At 43.3% G+C, this 23,977-nt stretch overlaps 1 protein-coding gene across 9 annotated transcripts in view; it reads right to left on the reverse strand.

Annotated features, from left to right (window-relative positions):
- NFATC2 (nuclear factor of activated T cells 2) overlaps positions 1-23,977 on the reverse strand; it is a 116,941-nt gene that overhangs the window by 8,918 nt on the left and 84,046 nt on the right. The window contains exon 11 of one of the 9 annotated variants that reach the window (XM_083146491.1): positions 3,683-3,770. The exons of the other annotated variants lie outside the window; for them this stretch is intronic. Within the exon in view, the coding sequence (XP_083002617.1) occupies positions 3,727-3,770 (44 nt within the window). The 3' untranslated portion in view covers positions 3,683-3,726. The remainder of the gene's footprint in view (positions 1-3,682; positions 3,771-23,977) is intronic. 9 annotated transcript variants of the gene reach the window in all.

Below are 23,977 nucleotides of genomic sequence, written 5' to 3' on the forward strand. Positions count from 1 at the left end.
TTGTGTACAGTAGATGCAGTTCGTTTCCTGTTCATAACTCACGACTATAATCACTACTACATCACTTCACAATTTCTGTCCCCAGGAAGTGAGATTGGTATCTAGGTGGAAACACTATACGAAGTTAAATATAGCGATAAAGTAAGTGGGTGCCACTTCCGCTGTGAGCAAGTGTCACAGTTATTCTGTACCTGAGTCACTGTCACAATGTCCTCCCATATACCCTACATCAACTATTTGGATCAGTAAATTCTGAACTGCACCTTATTATTACGATCTACTTAAGTCAGTGTAATATTTTTGAATAATTTGTTGCCTTGCTTACAAATACAAGGTTTAGAATATTAATCAATATACAATCTACTTTACTAGTAGGAAGGCTATTGTATATAGTGTGTGTATTGGTGATCTATGGCTCTAATCTACACAATGGGTAAGTCTATAGTTTTTCAAATTCTGCCATTACAGCCCAAGTTTTAAGTATACCAATGCTTGAACACAGGTGACTTAATTAGTAGTACCTCAATCAATTTGAATGAAACATCTTTTAGACCAGGGATAGGCAATAAGGGGCTCACCAGCTGCACATACCAGCATGCCCTGACACAGTTTTGCTATTTGGCTATGCTAAAATTATCGCTAAGCATGCTGGGATGTGTAGCTCAACCGCAGTTGGAGGGCCGCTTATTGCCCCCAACCCCTGTTTAGTTCAAACATGAAGATCCTTAAAACCATGGACTGTAATGGTGAAGTTTGGAAAACTCTTGGTTAAGCTGGGTACACACTTGAAATATATATTGCTTGTTCAAGGGACGACCAACATATCTGTAGTACGTCAGCGGCTGTGAACACTAAGGGGGATATTCAATCTTCGGCGAGCATCTCCCATCAGCGAGATGCCCGCCGGGCCCTATTCAATGCTGTCTTCCCTGACAGCATTGAGCAGGGTATCTCCGCAGAACGAGCCGAACATCACAAGTTGTCGGGCTCGTTCTGCCGAGAACGGCCGGGAAGTGACGAGCTGCCGGCTGCAGCTCGCCTCTTCCCGGCCGCAACTCGCGGCCATGCCCCCTTCTCACTCCCAGGCAGGCGGGACCCGCCTGCATGTTCTCGGTCGAGCTGACTGAGAACGGGACTGGGTCACGGCGTTCGAGCAAGCTCGACTGCCGTGACCCTCACATTGAATACCCCCCTTAATGTCCTGAGTGACAGATCAGGTCACTCTAAGACAAAATAGCAGCATGTCTGCCTGTGTGTACGGCCAACCCGCTGACTATCCCATAAACCTGTGGAAAGAACCGCTGGGACTGCTCTCACATCTGAGCGGGCAGTTTGAAATGCCTGCCCAGTTGTGATTAGCTCAACGTAGCGAATGGCCGATTAGTAAGTATGTGCATGCCAAATCGTCTGCTGTCTGCAGATCCAGCAGTAGCCAGACCCATCGGCAGAGTGTGTACCCAGCATAAGGCTATAACGGATTCCTTTTGTCAGGCCTAGGGGAAGTTTTATGGATGTCATTACAGAAGCACATGTGGATTTACCATTGCTGATTTTATTACACTCAGTATTGTGGTATCAACACTGCTCAATGGTCATGCTTTCCCCCGCACCAAGCAGTTAATTCCACGCAGTGCACATCATTATACGGTTTTCATTATTAGCAAAGCACTCAGCAGTGAGAAGGCTTTGTTCATGGCCAGGTTATGCTGTTTGTGAACGACTTGTTTTGACAATTGATAAAAGGCAATGTAGCAGTAGGGCCTCCTTAGAACCTTCTTACTTACTATCAGGTGTAGTGCATCTACAAATATACATAAAGGAATAAATGCAGTCTGAGAAACTTCAAGTCATGTTCTTGCATTACATTACCATTATTAGAGACATCTGCTTTCCTGCCTTGTATTGGGGGGGGGGGGGGACAATGGAGGAACCACTTTGCTCTGTCCTTGAGTGTATATCAATATAGTTTGCCAGTGTATTATAAGAACGATTGTGCTTCCGGCATCACAAAGAATTCTGGGCAGCAATGGTTATTATTTGTCTGTTAATCAGTTTGCTTTTATGTTTAAATGCCCTTATTAGAGGTATTAGTATCCTAAAGCTTTTTACAGCAAGATGATATGGTATTTAACATACTTTCATGTTGAAGTTGTAAAGTATATAAAACCCATGTTCTACATGCATAGGCCACTGTTGGGCGGAGGTTTCCTCTCTGTGCCAGCAGGTGCTGCCAAACCTTTCTGGAAGAATCTTTTGAATGGCACCCAGAGGTACCTGGCTTGGCAACGGATAAGCAAAAGCTTTGTTTACAAGTACTTCAGTGTGGTGACAATATGTTTAGTGTATTCCTCTTAGAGAGGTGAGTAATCCATTATACAGGGTATTCATGTTCGCTCTTAGACAGTGCTTGCTGCAGCTTTAGCTTTACAGCTAGCAATAGAAGATTACTCTGATCTAAATGCCAGTTCAATACCACCACACTGCTATGAGCAAAATAAACTCTAGTTCAGAACTTCAAGTTTTAGTAGGTTGGTGGGTCAGTAATTAACCCACCTGCTTCCATAGACTGAAAAAAAACATCACATGTTGGGAGAACTTGAGGGTTGATGCTGAGAACCACTGGTGTAGCTGAATAAAAATACACAGTTATGAAGAAAAGGCCTAAAGATGCGTACACACTGGGTGTTTTTGCTCAAGACCGAGGTTATGAAAACCAATGGCCGATAAGTCGTCTAGTGCATACACACTGAACAATTTTCACCCGTCCAACGATTTTCATAGGAGTGAACCACTTTCCATAGCAGAAGACTGTGGAAAGTAGTTCATTTGGCCTGTAATACTAGGTGACAGATGGCAGCGGCCGCCGGTGATGATGCAGGAACGGCATCAGTGCTTACTGCCCGCCCTTACCAATTAGGATATTTTGAGCTCAAAATCGTCTAGTGTGTATTGGCCTTAAAATACAATACTCAGACATATAGAAGCCACAATATCACATTCCCAATGGAGAACAACACAAGTTCCATTTAAGAACTTGGAGCAAATAATAGACGTGCAGTAACACTCAGTGACCCATTATGTATATTTTTTGGCTAATCTAAAGTACTTTTTACACATAAAAGCGAACATCTTATTGGCTGTCATTTATTTCATGTTATGAGGGAAGTGAATCATTCTTCAGCTAATCAGTGGCTGGCTGCATCAGGGTGTATATCCGCCAACCACAATGCATTGTTCACCCAATCTGCCTTACAGCATTTTGTTACACCTTCAAATCAAGCCAGGGATTCTGGGTAATGTTGTGGCCTATATTACAGTCACAAAACTAAGGGCTTTCATCAGTATTGCTATTATTACAATGCTTCATAAATTAAAGAAAGTAATACATCCGGGGAGTATAAAGGGAAATTATTCCTAGAAACAACAAAAGTTAAGAATGGCTAAACTTATGGTAGGCTATGAAATCTGTCTAAACTATTCATTGAAACAATACGATAAAAGAATTGTGTATTCTAGTCATCATACACACTATAGTAACTAGACCAGGTATTTTCGTACACTCTCTCAGGTAAATTCACAGTCAAACAGAAAGAGAGAGAACTGACGAAGGGGAAAGGATGGGCAATGAAAATATGAGAAATGCGAGAAACTGCCAGGAAAAATAGGGAGTAAAATGAGTTACCTTTTACTTTCAATGCTTGCCTCAGAGACCACTGGCCCTCGGCCTCATATAATGTTTTGTATCCAGCTAAGGTTTGTATCTATCAGTTCTGAAAAAGATTTGCAAAAACCAATTTTGAGTTTCGAGTAGATACAAAAAAAAAAAGTACCAGGTTTGGTTTCTAAGTGCCAGGTCGCAAACTTGCAGTGCTGCATATTCTTCGTATGGGTAAATAATTACAGTGATCAGAACCAATATCATCGCAACCATCCAATCTACATAACCGTGTCACATAGGCAAATCATTATCATTCATTGCTTTGAACAGAGCAATATTCAGCAAATCCCTGGTTAGTGAAGTCAGATTTTTCTTTTTCAAATTGATGAAGTATACTAAAAGTTGCCGTAGAGCATTTTTCCAATTAGGGACCATGATATGCACTAAGGGAGTTTCTGTCCTGTTGTACTTCTGCCTAAGCATGTCATTGGTGCACGACTTTTATCTAAAGAACCTCCTATTAATAGCAAAATTAGAGCCAATAAGTTGCAGTGTATAGGGGTGTACACGGTGAGATTTTGGCTGGAGATTTTGACTAGATAGTCAAAATCTCCTAGAAAGTTAGCCAATATCTCCCGGTTTTTCTCCTGCTTAGTCAATAAATGTCTAGCATAGATTGCTTAGCATAGATAGACTGTGCAGGCAAGGCAATTTTGACTAGATCATAGACTACCATTACTTAGACAAAATTGCTTAGTCAAAATCACCAGTGGATCTAGCCAATATCTCTTTCACTTAGTCAAAATTGCCTAGTCAAAATTGCCCGTTAGCCAATATCTCACTGTGTGTGCGGGGCTTAAGAGTCTGGCCTGTGCTACATCTCCCTACTCTCACAACCTGTGGTACTCATGGAAGATTGTATTATCTGCACTGCCAGGATCACACAGCTACCAAGTTTAAGATCATTGGCTGCATATGCTCAACTTGTCTACATGTTCCGCAGTTACTGCCTCAGCCTAACCTGCTAGATATATCCAGGACTTAGTGCATAGTAGTGAGATACAAGACTAAACTTTACCGAACTGATATGTACATGGCATTATATTTTTTTGAACAACAAATTGCTGAATGAATTTTGTTTGACTCTCTTTATGTTCTTTAAATCATTAAGGGGAAGAAAAATAAAACCACAAAAGTATCCAGTACTGTGGTTTGCTGTGAATACTGCACCACTTCTGGCCAAATGGAAGCTTGTAATGCAGGTCTGCAGCCTAACATATCACCTGAGTGCAGCCACAAAGCACAGAAATGGGAGCAGACAGGCTCAGGAAACAATTAGTCCTGCAGTAATGGGGCAAGGTGTTAGGACCTCAGCTATTTGCTGTCAGAGAAGAGGAGCAGGTTGTGTAGAGACCACTTATCTGGCATTACTGACGGCAATAACTCCAGTGTTAGGTACTTAAAAGATCAGCCAGTGAGATTTCCTGGAAGAGACAGACTAAAGGGCCTTTCTGACTGACCTTTTACCAGTAAGTGTTTTCTCCTTACTAGTCAACTCACTCGGGCGCTGAAGTGAACTATTTTCATTAGAGAAATGTAATGTTAATAAGCTGCTGATATCTAAAACAGCTCTGCCTGCCATTCACATGGTCAGGTAAAAATATATGCTGCCCTGACAACAGTATGGGTCAACAGTCTTCCTTTATAGGTGCCCCGCCCCCTTTAGCATGCCATTCATTCTACAAAAGAGCACAAGGCCTGTGGGGAGATGTTGATCCGTGTCATCTAGAGAGCACTCTGATATTTATAGGTGCAAGGTGCATGTGAGTAGACCTGTCCACCACGGTCAATAAATGCTTTATTGGGTTCATGTCATGCGAATGTGGGAGCCACAGCATTTGTCAGGACTTGGGACTGATGGCATATACCATGGAAGCTAAAGACCGCTACACTGACCTGCTTGATATCCATCTGGTACATCTTGAATTAAATATGGATGTGATTTGAGCCAGTGTAGTCCACACCATGAGATCCCCACAGGACCAAACACATTGGCCCCCACAGGAAAAAAACAAACCTATTGGCCCCCATATACAAAACAATCACACTGGTCCCCACAGGTAACACAAATAAAATGCATTGGCCTTTACAAGAAAAGAAGAGACCAGTAAATAACTGGTGATGACTGTAAACTGGTTGGGCTATCTTTAGATCTGATGGAACAGTTGAAAACAGCTCAAGGTACACTAGTGAGCCATGGCACAGTGGTTGAAAAACACTGTACTAAACACTAATTAAGGCATCCCTCACAGCTCCTGTCTCACAGTAAACCAGCCCAGTAGTAAGAGCGGAGCGATGTAAAAGCAGAGCTATTCAATTATACAGCTCTAATATTTATTTCTATACTTACTTGCACAATGCTTATAGAATAATACAACCCAATGTACCCCTCTTCCTGGAAACAGGCTCTTTTCTCTGTAATCTAGTAGTAATGTTACAGCCCATCAGGAATTTGCCCCAGATCGCTAAATCACCAGTCACACTGTAATGTTCAGAAAATCATATGGTTTGGCCCTTTATTGGTACCGATGAGAACGTTTACTTTCATTAAAGCATATGATTGAGCTGATGATATAAAGCCTAAGCCATCATTTGCATATACTCATAACGGCAATGGGGATGGGGCAATACATCAGTATGACTGTAATCCATACTTGCCGAGTGGTCTGTAATTAGATCAGACTGTACAACTGTGCTGTCAGTAACACTACAGGATGATATATGCTGTGCTTATGTACAAGTGTCATTTCCTCTGTGCTGTTTGGCACCAAAGCTGAACATTTCCTTAGCATTTCCTATGAAGAGATCTGATGAGCAGAAAGCCCACGCTAATGTAAATGCACAGCGCAGGCCAGCGAGGGGAAAGTGTGATTTACTAGAAGAAACAATGGACTTTCCCTGCTCGTATTAGTCAGCTCTAAACTGCTTACCACCAAAATAAAATGGTCAAAATCTTGAACACAGAACCACAAACCCAAATTTGGGTTTAAAAAAAGATTGTGGGTTTGGTGACAGAAGAATTAAATAATTAAATCAAATAAATTAAAAAGTAAAAATGTTTCTTCATCGCAAAAACCTACTGCCAGACCTATACAAACACGGTATAGCTGTAATACCCAATTACATAACGGCACTCTATTATAGGATAAGACAAGCTAAGGGTATGCAATCCAGTTATGTCAGACATGTCCAAACTATGGCCCTCCAGCTGTTGTGAATCTACACATCCCAGCATGCCTTGCCATAGTTTTAGTATTCCCGATTAGCAAAACTGTGGCAAGGCATGATGGGACGACAGCTGGAGGGCCATAGTTTGGACATGCCTGAGTTTTTTAATAATGTTCTTGTTTAAGGTAAAAAGGTCCTGCACTGCAACATGACCAGAGTAATGGGGAAATAGTCCAGAACATGGAGCAGTGTAAATCTGAACTTGGAGGCAAAGTGCGGTTATCAGCATTGTGAGACTCCCTTAGATAGTAAAAATGTTCTCTGGCTCCCTGAAGAGTCTAGCAATCTACCTAATTGCACCTTACCCCCATTTTCTAACTGTTCTATACTTTGGCTACACTCATTGTCATGGTTACCTATTGCCACTTGAAAGTACATCTACAGTATGTGTTAGGTACTCACTTACATCTGGATACAAGTCAAATTTATGACACGCCTCTCAGGCAGTGTACGTCCATTTAAATGTCACCCCATGCTGTAGGTGATATTTTTACAATCTCCATGAAATGCCTTTTCAGTAGAGTAGCTCCACATTAAATAGGGAACAGACTATTTTACATTCTTTCTACATTGGTCAATGGGTTTTTCTTTAAAAATTTATAAATTGCATGCCCAATAAATACAATGGCATTCTACCTCTGCATGGGTCTTGGCCAGCTAAAAAGTCATACAATACAAATACGAGGCACTGCACTCAAATATTAATAATATCACACTGACAGGTGATTTATATAACTGTAAAGCAGATTAAGCAAACCACAATTTAAGAATGGCAACAATCTGTTATCTTAAACCACTGCTGGTCATCCAATTCACTTAGAGCACCAATTGGACAGTGGAGCACAGAATGTAGGCATGCAACAGTACAGTGTCTATCTGCAGGGACTTCCCCTGGGGAAATGTCAGTAGTTACAGCAACCTGTGATTCATAAGGTGAATGCAAGAAATGTCATATTTGTAAGATGCCTGAAATGATGTGAGCCTGTGCCTGAGAAATGGATACCCCCAATAGTGACACATTTCTCCACTTATAGTATTTTGGCGAGTTCCCCTGCCCCACATAACAAATCTTGCTAATGTTCATGAGGGTCCCAATCTAACGCTGGCCATACTGTACATCAGGATGACCATCATCAGATCCGAGTCGTAACCATCTCCCCAGCAGCTTCCCCTACACACGATAGATCTTATGTGAAATTATTAGACACAAGATCTGAGGATCAACCTCACAACCCCAGAGACGAATTTCCCATTAGGCACGTGCCTAGGGGTGGCACATGTTTGGGGGCGGCACTTGGATGCCTGTGATGGTACTGTCAGCCCAAAATGTACCAATAACTGCAAAATATCCTCTGTACTATAATATATTTCATCTTAAATAGAGTGTAAATGGATAGGACATGCAGATACTGCCCCTATAAACTGTCCTACTTAGTAAACATTATTGTTGTGCCTAGGGGCGCCCTCATCCCTAAATCCGCCCCTGCACAACCCGCGGGCCCACGCATCAAATCGTAACACCTCACGACTTGCATTCAAAGCACACACACAATGCATTGCATGACCTATCGCAATCCTGTGTTTGGGCGTGAAATCGTTCTGATGTATGGGCAGCTTAAGATCCAGAGGTCCTATCTGTGTGTAAGTATGGGAATTCTGCTCAGTGCAGGAAATGTTTGGCAGGTAACATCACTAAATTATTCAAAAAATGGCAATTAAACATGTACTTGGAGGTGGGCATAAAATTTCTAAGTATATTGGGTACTTTTGTAGTTTCACGGCGGCACTTCCCAGCGGATCATATGCACATCGTACGCAAATATCATGTGCGATTTGCATACAATCCGCTACGAAGTGCTGCCGTGAAACTACACAAGTACCGTATACTGTATATAGTCTTTACAGTGCACTACTATATATAGGGTGCTACTACTATTACTGAATGTGTGCAAGACCAAATAATTACAGTAACACCATAAAACAGCAGCTGTGCTACAGTACAACAACTGCTTTGTGTGTGAATAAGAAAACTGATACAAAACACATTCTTTTGAAGAACTAACTGCTCCTATTCACCACAAACATTAAGGTTTCCCACACACAGGCATTTGCCATGTACGGTATGCTCAATCACCATTCGCTCAGTGGATGTAAGAGTACATTTATATAAACAGAATAATAAAAATGGGTGCGGAGGGCTGCCGGTGATGCCTGAGGAGTGTTCAGGATTTGTGCAGAGTATTTAGGATGAGCTCTTTGCTTCAGTACATCTTTAGCCACCAGCATGTAGTTGGCAGATAATGGCTTTCTGTATTTAGCCCTGTTTTATATGTGTGGGTGGGAATGAAGCATGACATTAGAATCTGTAATTGCCAGAGCTTGTGATGAACACTGTAAAGGCCTATACACACTGGGCGATTTTGAGCTAAAAGCAGCTCACTTTAACAGTTCAAAAAGCCGCCCAGTGTGTACAGATCAGCAGTGAGCGCTGATGTGCACTCCTGCATCATCGCCGACAACCACAGCCGCTCATCAGCTGGTATTAACAACAGATGAGCGATAGGGTGGAAGGCTTACCATAGCGTCCTGCTATGGAAAGCCATCCTCCCCAGGGAAAAATCGTTCAATGTGTACGCACTGAGCAATTTTCAAGCCCAGTAATTTTCCTCATCATCGCTGTGCATACATGCTGGGAAAAATTGGCCAGTGTGTATGCACCTTAGCATCAATTATAATTCACTCCTAAACACAGTCAAAAGGAGTGAGACCTATTATCCATTGTGGGTGGAATATGACCAAGTTGGGACCTGGCATTCCACATGAACTGGTGTCTGCAGATATCAGCTGATGCTCTCGCCCACCAAGGCAGGATCTGCAGTACGGGCAGAGTGTTGTGTAATTGCTGAAACACAGAAGATCACACAGCAAGTGAAACCGGTAAAATTATGGATCTCAGCTAATTGTATTAATGAAAAACCATCCAAACTCCTTTTTTAATGTTGTTATTTTGCTTTAATTAGATTAAGCGAGGGCTGCATAGGCATGAGGGCATTTAAGAGCCTGTGAATTTTGTGATTGTCCTAATAAAGTTGTTGAATAGTTCATTACCCATAGAAGTGCACGTGATTGATAGTTAGAGTAACCAATTAGGTAGAAAAGGGGTGGTAGCTTATGCAGGGGTATATAAAGGGGAGTCAGATAATGCTGCTTCCTCTTTGAGTCTGGATTCCCACCCTCCCTCCCTTGCTTTTTCAATTGCTACCTGGCCTTTCGGCCTTCACCTAATTTGGCTTTACAAAATTAATTAATAATTGGCGGGAAGGCGCTCTCGACCAGCGGTCAATTTTGAGGTACAGGTGGTCACTGTGCGGTATTGCCCCCCTCTGCCAGGACGGCTGGTGAGTCCTGCCCCCGAGGGGGGACGTTGGCCACTTCCTTGAAGTGTCCTCGCCATGCCATAGGAGGGGCGGTAAGACCGTCACAGTGCAGGCTGTGCCTTAAAATCAATGGGGGCGGTTCATTGCCCTGGTTATAAAGTTGGGGCTTTGTAGTCGCCGCCATTACTAACATTTTTTGACCTGAGCTGGCCTCCAAGCGCTTTCCTGGCCATCCCTTTCAATAGGGTTATACCACTTAATAAATACTGTCGACCTTTTAACTTATGCAGTTGTTGTCCGTGTGATTATTTTAGAATAAGGTGCCCGTATGATTCATTTCTAGGGGTAATTTAGAAGTTAATTTAAGGTAAATGTCAATCATGATAATTCAATAGGCGCCTTATGTGAGCAAGAAATGGTACTACTGGGCCAATAACTGAACAGATTTTGAATGTCTTCACAATGAGAAATAATGTAATTATTAAATCAATATCCTTTCCAAATCCTATGCTGAAATGTGCCAGTGAGACATTTTCTCGTTCATATACAGAGTGACTCCCGCTGTGTTTCCACTGAGCAGTCGTGTCTGTATCTGCCCTCTGTTCCCAGGTTAAATACTGGCACGTTACACATGGGAAATGAGCCTGTTCCATCTTACTTCGATTCATTTAGTGTAATTGAGTTTGTTTGTCATGGTAAAACAGCTGCACATGTGCAGTCCTCAGCTGTCCAGCCTGGGGAATCCTGCGGGCTATTTGGCCTAGCTCAATCTGCATACTGTATCCTGTTTTCAAGCTCACGCAGCCAAAACAGGTAGCTCTTGTTATCGATCCAAGTAAGGTTCCCCGTGGTCAAACTGTCCACCCATCACTGATGGACAAACAGTGAGGCAACGGAAACAGCAGGTGTGGAGTGCTGAGGGAAAGTGAATTGTCTGTCTTCAATCAAAACAGATGAAATGTAATCTTGTTTTAAATTCCTTCCTGGACTTCTGGTGTTGCTGGAGTGGTGAGCCATGAGGTACGTACACCACAGAGAAATGACATGAGCATTGTGTGCACAAAATATAGAGTCGCATGCATTTATGTGACCTGTCCTTTATCTAAATATACTCCCAGCAGAAATCTTAGGCCTGAAGTCACACAAATGGAGTGCTACAAGTTGGTCAAGTCTGTTGTAAACATTGGCATTTCAATACATGCCCGAACACTAAAGTACACAGTTTACAAACACACTGAAGTTATTCCTGGCCTGTTATGTAAGTATCTATTTATATATCAAAGTTTGAATTGAAGCCCTCGGGCACAGCATATTGAAGCCGCCACTCCTATATAAAAAGCATGCAATCTGTGCCAACAAGCAAGACCCACTCCCTGCGCAATCCTGCTGCAAACACAGAATCGGGGATTTGTCTGCAGGTTCCAACAGCTCTACACTAACATCCTATACAAATACTCTCTCTGTATACTGTGCTGGCAAGTACATGCTGTACTCTGTCTCCAGCCTTTCCACATTTATATATGGGACACTGTAGCAAACATTACAGGTTAGTTCCTAGCAGAGGGAATTGCCTTGCAAGGTACAGGATTTTCTTTAAGCATTTTCCATCTAAAGTCAACAGGTGAAAAGTTACAGATCTATTATGGTATAGAACAGTGATGGCTTTAACCTTAACACTCCAGTTGTAGTTGAACTACCCAGCATGCACTGCATCAGTTTTAGCATGGCCAAATAGTAAAACTGTAGCAGGGCATGTCAAGGTTAGCCATCACTGGTATAGAACATAGTTGCCTACCCTCCCGGAATGGCCGGGAGGGTCCCGCAAATCGGGTCCCCCTTCCGCCCCCCCCCCCCCCCCCCCCGGAAGGTGGGTAAGTCTCCCGCATTTTCGACATAGCCCCTGCTCCCCCTCTCCCTGCGGTGTAAAACTATGAGTTTGGCAGGGAGAGGGCTGGGCTAAAATGATGCATTTGCAACAATTTAGCCCCTCCCCCTTCCACGGACCCGCAAATTGATGCTGCAGCCTGTCACGGGGGAGGGGCTTGGTGTCATCAGCCACACCCCGCCCCCAAAACGAAGCCTTTTCCCGCCCCCCTTTAATTTCTCTCCGGGCTTCTCCCGGAGAGGAGTTTCAAGAAGTCGGCAGGAATGGTATAGAATCACCCTAAATCCATATTATAAAATTAGATTTTAAATAACATGATGCCACTTCAGAATTTTCACACAGCAGAAACAAACAAGTGGTGCAGATGGGGCACATTTAAGATGAGCAAAGAGATTTATATGGGTGGGACAGGTTAAAATTGCAGTGTGAAATACAGCAGTGCAGCATTCGGGGCAACATGCAAAAGCAGTCGGTATTTACCCTGCACACGGAAAATAAAAAGAAAATGCTCCTGTATATTTCTAAGATATTAAAATGAGGCATATCTGCCAACTCCTATAATCCTTTTGGTATGTGTTAGAGGCACATGCCAGTATAATTCCCCCATTCTGCCATTTAACTGAATGTACTTTGAGGAGATGCCCATCAATGGGGGGTGTTTAAATGCATCCGTACCACTGAGTGCCTGGTTATTATATTCCAACTTTAGCACGCACCGATCTTCAAAACAGCACCAAGCTGAGTAAGGGTTAAACAGCTGGGGAATCTGCTACTGAACAAGTTTAGCAAAGCAGACTGAACTCTATCACAGTCTGAAGAGTTTGTTAGTAGCTGTTTATAGAGGGAAACCCAGATACTCCGTCTCTAATACGTTCATGCTTCAAATTTTCCAGCCCTCACTGCCACTGACAAGACTATCTTTAGGAGACCCAACATGTTTGGAAGGAAGAAGCTGGAAAGAAGAGGACCTTGTGCCAGGTTGGCAGGCTTAGTGGAGTGGAAAATGAGGAGGATCTCTCGAGACCCTCCCCCTCCCTGAAATAAAAGCCTCACTCTTTCAAAGACCACGTAAGCCAAACACAACAAACAAAAAGCGGCTTTCCCCAACCCTCCGCAGCAGCCTGCCCCATGCTTTTACAATGGTTTCCATAGAACATGTTTTTCTATCATAACAATTCAGCATATCCAGGCACTACATAGCACACTGTTTTGTGAAGACAATTCATTTCCTGGTTTGTCAGGGTGCCAGGGCATTTTTGTGTGGGTGCCACAGACGGGGGACTCCCTGGATACAGTTGCATCTGTCACAGCAACATATCTGTCATATTTCATCTCCAGGAAGTGCTGGGAAAGGGAGAGTGTGAGGTGACTGTAAGGTATTTGTTTAATAACAGAGTCCACCCTATTTCTGTGCATGCTACCTACAGAATCCTCCTGGGTGTCCGCAGTACAGTAACAGGAAGTTGAATAAAGCTCAATCACACACGCATGCATTTAACTATAACATATCAAATATATTATTATGGCAGCACAGAGGAGCCGTGAGGTTACTCTTTCTTGACAGACAGAAATAAGAAGCTGCAACAGTATACGGTATTGAAGAATGTCAAAGCTTCCAAAAAACTTCAAAGCCTTACAATGTAGCAAAGTAGTTTTAATGCTGTATAAGACACACAGAAGGGGCTGCTGCTCTCTGTAGGAAGGGTATTTATTAATGCTCAGTGAGAGATAAAGTAGTAGCCAATCAGCTTCTGCCTAAAGCATACTTACCAACTTTTTTTGTTTCCTCTCCGGTAGAAGCCTGGAGAGGAGACCAGATACTGCTGCCAGGAGGGGCAGGACTTGGCTGATGTCAGCAAACTCCGCCCCATGCCACTCAAACACAGAAATTCATGAATCCGTGGATTAGGGAGGGGCTAAAATGACACAAAATAATGCGATTCAAGTCATATTAGTCCCACCCCTTTGCCAAGGACCCGCAAAATCCTGGACTTGGTGCCACAGGTAAGGGGACTGCGGAGGAAAGCGGGAGACTTGCCTACCTTCCCAGGGAGCCGGGAGAGGGACACTATTTTCAGGAGCCTCCCGGCCATTCTGGGAGGGTAGGCAAGTATGGCCTAAAGGCCCCCAAACACTAGGCCGAATCGTCCAAAGGAGCTCCCCCGAAGCATAGTGTATGGGGGACAGCCTGTAAAATGTAGTTAAGAGCTGATTGGTTGGTACATTATCTCTCACAAGCTTTGAAAAATACCCCTCTAAATACTGTTAGCATAGCACAATGTTTCTCACACCCAGACCTCCCTAACACACCTAGGGTAAAATTTACTAAAGTGTGAGTTTTTAGAAAATGAGAGATGTTGTCCATAGCAACCAATCAGTTTCTAGCTATTAGCCTCTACACCGTGCTAGATAAATGCTAAGTACTGTAGAATCTGAACAGTTGCTATGGGCAACACCTCTCACGTCTAAAAACACACACTTTAGTAAATACTCAATACTCCAGCTCCATGTTCTGGAATACCTGCACTAACACAATTTAACTATAAGTGGAACTATCCATTCCTAAGGATACCTTGAAATGACATGCTATTAGCGGTTACTGCTCACTCTAAAGAGGGTATTTGTTAATGCACAATGAGAGATAAAGTAGCAGCCAATAAGCCTCTGCCTAAAGGCCCCTATACACTAGGCCAACTTGTCCTAAGGACAAGTCTGACCCGATTTACTTTGAGCTCACTGGCAGTTACCCGGGAGGGTTCACATATGATTTGGTTTGGGAAACACTAGCATAGCCCATAAAATGCTTATGTCTTGTCATTAGTGAAAGCTGCATTTCAGAGGCTTAGGTAGACATTTTGGTGCCCTGTGCCTAAAATAGAATTGGTAGCCACCCCACACATGTAAAATAGGGGCAGTGCATGGCAAAGCCATGCAGCAAAAGTATAGAGGTGTGGCTTCATGGGGTAAGGGGAGTGGACACAAAATAGCAACAATTAATATTATGCTGCACAGTTGTCTCAATTATTCAAATTACACCACACCGTTGTGCCACTTATACACATTACACCAGGTAGAGTCTCCTTTTATGTGTGTGTTACGTTTGTACTAGGTTTGGCTCTGGAGAAGCAGCTTCCACCAGCCGACTTCTATAGCTGGAACTCCTTGCCTCACACTCACCAGCACATCCAGAGGTCAGGTGGAGCAAACGCTACCACTAAACAGCTCTGGCTGCTGTAATATATACAATGTCCAGCAATGCATCTGCCAACAAGCGGGGTAGATGCTAACGGTGCGCATGCAGTTAAAATGGGACGTAGTGGACAAGGGACCATCTACACTGCCCTTGTTACGGCCCTGCTGCATTCAGTCCTCAGAATAAGTGGTGCATGGTGAAGAACAGAGAGCAGAGCACATCTATTTGTGCAATGCTTACCGGTGTACAAAAGACTGCAGCATAGGGCAGCTTTAATTAGAGGGTGGAGGCAATGTTCTAGTCTCTTTATGTACTCACTGAAACTGTGCCATTTATGTGTAAAATGTGCATACAATCAGAGATGTTGGATATTAGTGGAACAGACATTCTCTGACCATTCTTCCCAGTAAATTAAATCCTACCCCAAGTCATATACCGTAGTTTGGTCCTTAATAATAATAAAAAACATACTGTATTTTACAAGCAGGAAGAGGTTGTCATAGACTTCCTTCCTCTCATAGTGTTTAGATAACGTCTTACCATTGAAGTGTCCTGTCCAGCAGTACAAACGTACGCAAATTGTGATCATCTCCTCGTTACTCAGAAACGAGATAACCCCAAAATACCTTTTACAAAAGCAGCAAGTGCTCTAAAGAGGAAAACAACGTTCCATCAGAGTGGTCATCCATCCCATGCCCATATATTACAGCTCATGTCTGTGAATCATAATTAGGCTGTATGGATGCACTGCCTGGGTAGCATAGCAGATTTAATGGTCTTCACTGGCAGCCAATCAGAAGATCTCATTTCCTCCAATTGGTACTGTAGCTAAAGTAGGAATGAGGTGGTGGCATTGATCAAAACCGCAGAAACCATTGTGTACATGGAAGACAGTCTACTCTATATCTGTAACTGCAAATGTATAATGACTGCATACTGTATGTATCTTTTGAATATTTACAGAACATATCTACAGTATGTCAAATCAAAAGACAAGATCAAATTAATAATAGCTACATATTGTATAGTATAATTTAAAAAAAATTAGCTTAAATAAGCTTAAATAACCTCCCAGCTTCTATGGATCATTGTTATGACCTCTGATAGAAGACCTTTTTTTATTTGATTTGGATATTTATCAAAGGCACAGGTTCTTGGTTGAGAACATATATATCATTCTTCACTTCTATTAATAGTCTGTGCAGATATTAATACCACCTTTTAAACCAAAATCTTGTGTCAGACCCGAGATTTATCCCATTACCACATCCACACAGGCACAGTGTCTTTAAGGCCAGCGCTTGGCAATGATGTAATCTGCAAGCACCAGGAAATCTGCCAATTGGGAGCCCTCGGGCACCCACATCATACTGGGGGCCAGCCTAGCACAATGGCAGCTTCTAGGTTTGCCCTAGTGCAGTGGTAGCCAACCCTAGCCCTCGAGAGCTACCAACAGTTCACATTTTCCAGACAACCTAGCTGCTGCATAGTTGCACTCATTAATCACTGACACATTTTAAAAGATACACAGATGGAGCTAATTAGCTCACTTGTGATTCTGTGAGGAGACCTGCAAAACATGCACTGTTGGTAGCTCTCGAGGACTAGGGTTGGCTACCCCAAGCCCTAGTGCATGCATGCAGAATTCATTCTACTTCACCCTTGATCCTCTACTGTCTGCTTAGTAAGGCAGACAGCAGCATAAACTCCATGTCCCATTCCCCAACCTCCCAAATGCCTGCAGGACAATATGGTTGGAAAGTACAGGCAACTCCCATTGCTCTAAAGAGTTTCTGGTTCAGATGAAGGCGAGGGGCGGCGCTACGCGTCCTCCAACCTTTTCATACCCCCACTATCCACGTTGGCGTGGAGTCGAGAATAGATAGATAGTGTGGCGAGCCCGAAGCGTGGCGAGCCCCGCGAGGGGACGCGGATACCTGTGAAGCCCGCGAGGGGACGCGGATACCTGTGAAGGTATCCGCGTCCCCTCGCGGGGCTCGGTAGTGGGGGTATGAAAAGGTCGGAGGACACGTACCGCCGCCGCTCGCCACGCTTCGGGTTGACGTTGATCGTGGGGTGGTGTTAACAATTGGGGGGGCCATTTCACACTTCAGGGTGGCTATTTGGGGTCTCTGGGCCATTTAACATTGTTCCCTATGTGAAATCGGGTCAATTGGGCCATTAAACATTGTTCCCTATGTAAAATCGCGGTAATCGCGTCGGTCGCATCGCATGCGATTTTTTGCCTGCATGCGATCGACGCGATTTTTTTCCCTGCGATGCCTAGGATCAAAATCATCGGCGCCGTTCTAGGTAACAAGTACCTTGTAGATTTTAATAAAGAAACAAAAATATACATATTGTAGTTTCCTGTGCACAACAACAAACACCACAAAGGAAATAAACAGTGTAATGAAATACTGGGCGAATGGTATAATCAGTTTAGGCACCAATAAATACTGTTATACATATACTGCTATACCTGACCATCCAGATCAATGACAAATAGCACAAGTCTTCTAGATCAGGCACAATGGAAAGGCCATGAACCATCCATCTAATCTATTTGCTAATGTGTTTCTTTGTTTTTATTATGTAACATATCTATATGAAGCTTGAACTATCTCACCAGGCACATTTGTGATGCATTAGGAAAGATTATTAGACTGGGGCTAGGATCAGTGGCGTAACAATGGAGGGTGCAGGGGATGCAGTTGCTATGGGGCCCGGCGGCTGGGGGGGCCCGAGCCCAAGCTAGCAATCCCCTGCACCCTTTACATTTTTTCAATAATGCCACAGGCAAATAGAAATGGCAAGCTGGCAGCGTCGCAGCACCGGTATAGCCTCAGTCTCTCCTCCCCCTCCCTCCCTCCTGGGGCTTAACATCACGCTCTAGCGCGAAATGTAAAAGCGCCTGAATCTGACCTGTGCAGCTGCGGTGAGGAGACCCAGCGCGGAGGTTAGGAGACCCGGCGCGGAGAGGTTAGGAGACCCGGCGCAGGTTCTCATGTGTGCTGCGGAGACCCAGCGTGGAGCTGAGGAGTCCCGGCGCGTAGCTTCATGGTGTCTAGACCCGGCAGTGCAGAGGGAAGGAGAAGTAGCGTCATGAGGGAGGGGGGGAGGCACCTTTATTAAATTTAAAAGGTTCACAGCGGCACCTTAAAGGAAGGGAATAAAGTAAGAAGCACACAGTGCCATCTATACTGGTAGAGGTCTCCCTCTAACCTTAACCCTATCGCTCCCCAGTAACCTCCCTCTCTTGCTTGCTCTGTCTCTCACTGACACACTCTCTCCCCATCTCTTACTGACACTCTCTCCCTTGCTCCCCTTTTACTCTCTCCCTGACAATATCACTCCTAATCCCCCCTCCCTTTCTCTCTTGATCCCTCTCCTCTCTCTTTCCCTCTCCCTATCTCCCTCTTTTTCCATGAAGCCCCCCCCCCCCCCATGGGGGGGGGGGGGGGGGGGGGGCCTGCCAAGATGTTGCTATGGGGCCCTCATCATTCTAGTTACACCTCTGGCTAGGATAGCAAGATTTTCCACTGGTGGCATTAGACTTCTGCTGGTATTTGAACTGCACACAGAAACCGCACTATCAAGAATGTAAGAGCAGACATAACTGTGTTCCAGGAGAAGGGAAGACTGCCATCAATACACCCATTCTTAGCACTTGCTGCCAGGGAGAATGGTGGCGCACACCTACCATGTTTCACAGTACTGTAGGTACAGTAGGTAATAAGATTTGAATGATCAATTGATCTACTTTACACAAACTATATTGCTGTGTTTGCACTATAAATTGTATGCACAGCATATTCTACTGTAAACCACAAACCCCAACTATATTGAAAAATGTCAAAGGTGTGAAAGACGTTAAGGGTGTGAATTCCCAACAAATTACTGATATCACATAAAGAAAAAAGGTTCTCACAACCTCCAATCTAATTGTAAACACGGTCATTCATAGGAAATGTCCAGAAAAGTCTTGTGAGACAACCACACTAGGTGCAGCTTGTTTTCAGATGCCTACAAAAATACCATTTACATTGGGGAGATACAAAATGTCAACATTGTCAGTATGGATACGTGGGCCATGTCCACATTCATCAACTTCAGTGATGAAATGTCGATATGTTACAGTTTGTCCAGGTGGCCCGACAGTGATGTACCTTGTCCTGGTGGCCCGACAGTGATGTACCTTCTCCTGGTGGCCCGACAGTGATGTACCTTCTCCTGGTGGCCCGACAGTGATGTACCTTCTCCTGGTGGCCTGACAGTGATGTACCTTCTCCTGGTGGCTCCACAGTGATGTTTTTTGGTTCCCGGCAGTCATACGACAGTCACTTCCAAGTGAGATTTCAGATGCTATTTCTCAGCTAGACCTACCCCATACCCTCTCTCTAGTCTAGTGCCTAATGCCAACTCCAACACAGCCTAACCCTAACCTCCCACTGCATGAAAACACCCCCTCCCCTGCAGCCTAACCCTAATGTGGACATTTTTACTGTGTCAACCTATTAACTACATTCTTTAAAGTGGATTTTCCACTTTTGATGCGACTCAAGAAACGAACAAAATGCTAGTGGAATCTAAATCCTAGACTAATTCTGCTGAAAGCTCCATTGGCCCTGCTGAAATTTTGAGGGCATTGCCTAATCGCTGAAGGCATAGTCACAACCCCTTTGTAATTCTGAGCAGGGGGATGCCCTTCAGCCAGGGTCAATTTGAGGGTGGAGCAAGATCAGTCATATAAATGGTGCATTATTAGTAGGTGGGCATTTGTAATTTCATCAGTATATATTTTAAGATCCTCAATTCTTACATTAGTTATGACCCTTATACATAATTAGTGCAACACAGGCTGTCCTCATACACATGCATGTCATAACCACACATGTCACACTCAGACTCAAGCAATCGCACACCTCTTCTGCAGCCACCAGACCTCATGATGGGCAGAGTCTCTGTAGCCAGGGTGTGCTAGCTGCTTCTACACACTGCACTACAGACCTCAGCAGGACCACCTGCCCCCTCCATGCACCCAAGCCCCCTGCAACTGCCTATCAGAGGCTTCTAGGTACTGCACCCCAGGAATAAAAACCCTGGTCAATAGCATGAGCACCGACCAGGGACTGTGATCATGGGAACCTGAGAACTAAACAAACACAAACTGACCTGACAATAAAATGCAAATAAATGAAGTGATGGAGAATGATATAACACAGTGAGCAGTCTAGACAAAATGCAGCTATAATAAAACAATCCATTCACCATGAACAGCAAATTTTTGATCTATAATATTGTGATTTGTAACACATGCTTATGGAAAATTAAAATCTGTGCTGAACCTAGAAATGGATTAGTTGCACAACAATGCTTGAGAGATGGGCATCAGTTTGGATTACTTGGCTGGATCATTTCAGCAAATGTAATAGCACACTGTACATATATATATACACGTTATCGTGATAAGGGACAGTGACTGTTCTTGCAAGTACTCTCCAGAAGATGATGTGAAACATCAGCCCTGGGGGGAATTAGTGGTGACTGCGGAGCAGCACCTATTGCACGGGTAGAAAGCCTGTAAAATGTAAGTATGGCTAGTACCATTACAGGGTTAATAATAGATTAGGATCGTGATGAGACTATTACACAACTTTTCCTTGGTGGGTTGTCTACACAGGAAATACCATATTTAAAGCCAACCCTTAGGCACTACATTTTAACCAAAACCAGCCAAAATGCATGAACTGTGCATCGTATCGGTGCCAACAAAGCAGTGTTTTCGATTTTCTTGAATAGGTTTGCTTAAACACTTCCAAGACTGTGGATGAGATCAGACATTAGTAGATATATATATACCCAGTGTATACATATCTATATTACAAATACATCATGGTACGGTTAAACTGTAATGGTGCCTGCAAGTGAGCCATGGTGCACTGAAACGGGAGATGAAGACTATGCTAGGATTTCCACCTTCTGACGACTTTACAAGTTTGTATATATCCATTCTTGCACGACCTACAATAAATGTACTACTTTTGCCTCGCGCTGTGCTCTTAGCCGCGTGTTTCTAATCACATAAAGATGTTTATTTCCAGTGCCGTGGATCCTATGCAGCTCTATTGTAATCTGAACTGGATACAATTATATCCCACAGATAATAAAACAACTGCATGATACTATTAAAGCATGGCTAAGAATTCTTCAAGCACTGGAGAGTAAATAGCTATGTGGTTTATCTTCACATGATCTTTCCAGAAATATCTCCCCCTAATGCTGCCCATACACTTGTGCGATTACATTTGATGCAATCTCGGGGTCAAGTTCCCTTGAAGCTCAGCATTCGATAAATCGCATGAAAAAAGCATTTTAGTGCTACGGGAACATGGGCGCTGGCCCCCTGCACTGAGGACATGTCTACATGTCTACTGAGGACACTACAGAGCGGAGCAGGGCAGTAAGTCAGTTAATGACATAATATATTGTATGTATGTATTAACACTTCCGCTGCGGTCTCTCTTTTTCTGCCCCAGGTGCTGCTTTTACAGGTCACATACCCCCACCATGGTAGGTTCCAATAAGGACCAAGAGTTAATAACATCCATCTTTTCAGAAAGAGAGAGCAAATGAATGCCAATTGAATGTGGGCCATAGCACACAAATCTAACCATTATAAAACAGCTCTGTGGTATATTTTCTTCTCAGAAGGAAAGAACGCTTATAATCTGTTGGAATGTTACAACGCAGACAGAACTGGGGGCTCTCAACTATTTTTTTCAGCAATCACATTTTCTAATGCGCTGAACTGGCCCCATTATTGGCAGCCCGAGCCTTTGCCAGTGGCTTACAGGCAGAACAGTAAAGCGGAGAAGCTCAGAACTCATCAAGAAAATAAAAGCAGTGTAGAAAGTATAAAAGGAATACCGTACAGGAAAGAATGATGTAAAAGAATACGGCAGCCTTATCGGGACATACAGTAGGAAGAACCCTTATTACGTAATTATACAGAGACCACATCAAATCTGCAGCTAAGCACCTCATGCTTTCCTACCTCCCAGAGCTGTATTCACCTTTTCCTCCCATATGATGAGCCCAAGCGATTACTGTATTACACACTTATTAACAGAAGGAAATTCAGGTCCCGGCAGGACTGGGCTGGGATGTTGGGATTACAGTACACATAGATACAGTGCTGTTTACATCTGTGCCCAGGAGGATCTTGAAACAACAGAGACAACTTTGTGCATCCATCAATGTGCCGCTGTTCCCAGGCAGCTCTGGCAAGACGTGGCCTGCAGCTGTTGGGCCCTTATCTGCATTGAACAGTTCACCTATCAGCCACAGTAGAAAGTCTGCAACTAACAAATCCAATTACCGGTACATTTGATTTTGCAGCTAAAGTTCCATTATTAATTGGCTAGTAGTTAAATATCTCCAGTGAATAAAGAATTCAGCTTGTTACAGTCCTGCATCATGAACTCTCACTTCCCTAAAATACCAGTGTTTGCATTATTCAAGTCATAAATAGCAACAATGTGAATGTAAGCTGCAAGAACAACCACTGGTAAAGAACAGAAGCAGCTATTTTGTGTGTATTTTAGGTTTGTTTGCAAAGTTTACTTATACTGCTTTCACATTGCAGAAATGGGTAATGACACGGTATTCTTAAATGGGACTTTAAAACTGGTCTGAGCCTTGAGACCTTTCACATTGCAGGTGAAAACCGTTTTAAAAATCATTTAATACCATTCAAAATTCAACCCCCAAGGGACACGTTTCAAGCCATTGAAATAGAGCCATTCACACTGCCTAAAAAATGGCTTTAAAACGTGTAGGACTCTGCTTTTTAACCGTGTTGAAATACTGGTTATCTTTAACCGGTAAATCAACTTTGGCACTTTAACATTGCAGCCTTAAACGTTTTAAAATGGGAAAAAAACGGCAATATACCGTTTTAAAAGTGCGATGTGAAAGGGGTATTAGAGTACAATTGTTTTATGGGTTTTTAATCTATGCAAGCTTTAAAGTACTTATTTGTTCCTGCTGGCTATACACAAGGCATGCTGGGATGTGTTGTTCAAATAACTGTAGAGTCCAAGTATATGGTCACATGCTATTTATATTACTGCAAATACTGTATGTGGTGCATATCAAACTTGGTAGGACACACGTCTATTGAAAATAATGATTCGATATGGCCTTATAAAAGCAGAAAAATTCACGTCATTGGGCAGAAATTATTTTGATGCCAATATATGACCTGTTAATACAATGGGTACACTGATTTACGATTGGCACCACTGCAGTGCACACAAGGAGCACACTACAACACTCCAATGGGCTGTAAAGCGAAACTACCGAGAAGTAGTAGTAGTAGTAGTACGTTTATTTATAAGGCGCCGCAAAGTGTCCGCAGCGCCGTACATAGCAAACAAAAAACAAATGACAAGGTAACGTACAGGGTGTGTTGAAAAATACAGTATAAATAGGGGTATATCTGGTAGAAATAAAATCAGCATCAGTTCAGAAGTAGGTGTCAAAAATATCAAAATTGTCGAGGAGACTGAAGA

This window comes from Crinia signifera, chromosome 6, assembly GCF_055691185.1.
Source record: "Crinia signifera chromosome 6, ASM5569118v1, whole genome shotgun sequence".
Taxonomy (NCBI): domain Eukaryota; kingdom Metazoa; phylum Chordata; class Amphibia; order Anura; family Myobatrachidae; genus Crinia; species Crinia signifera.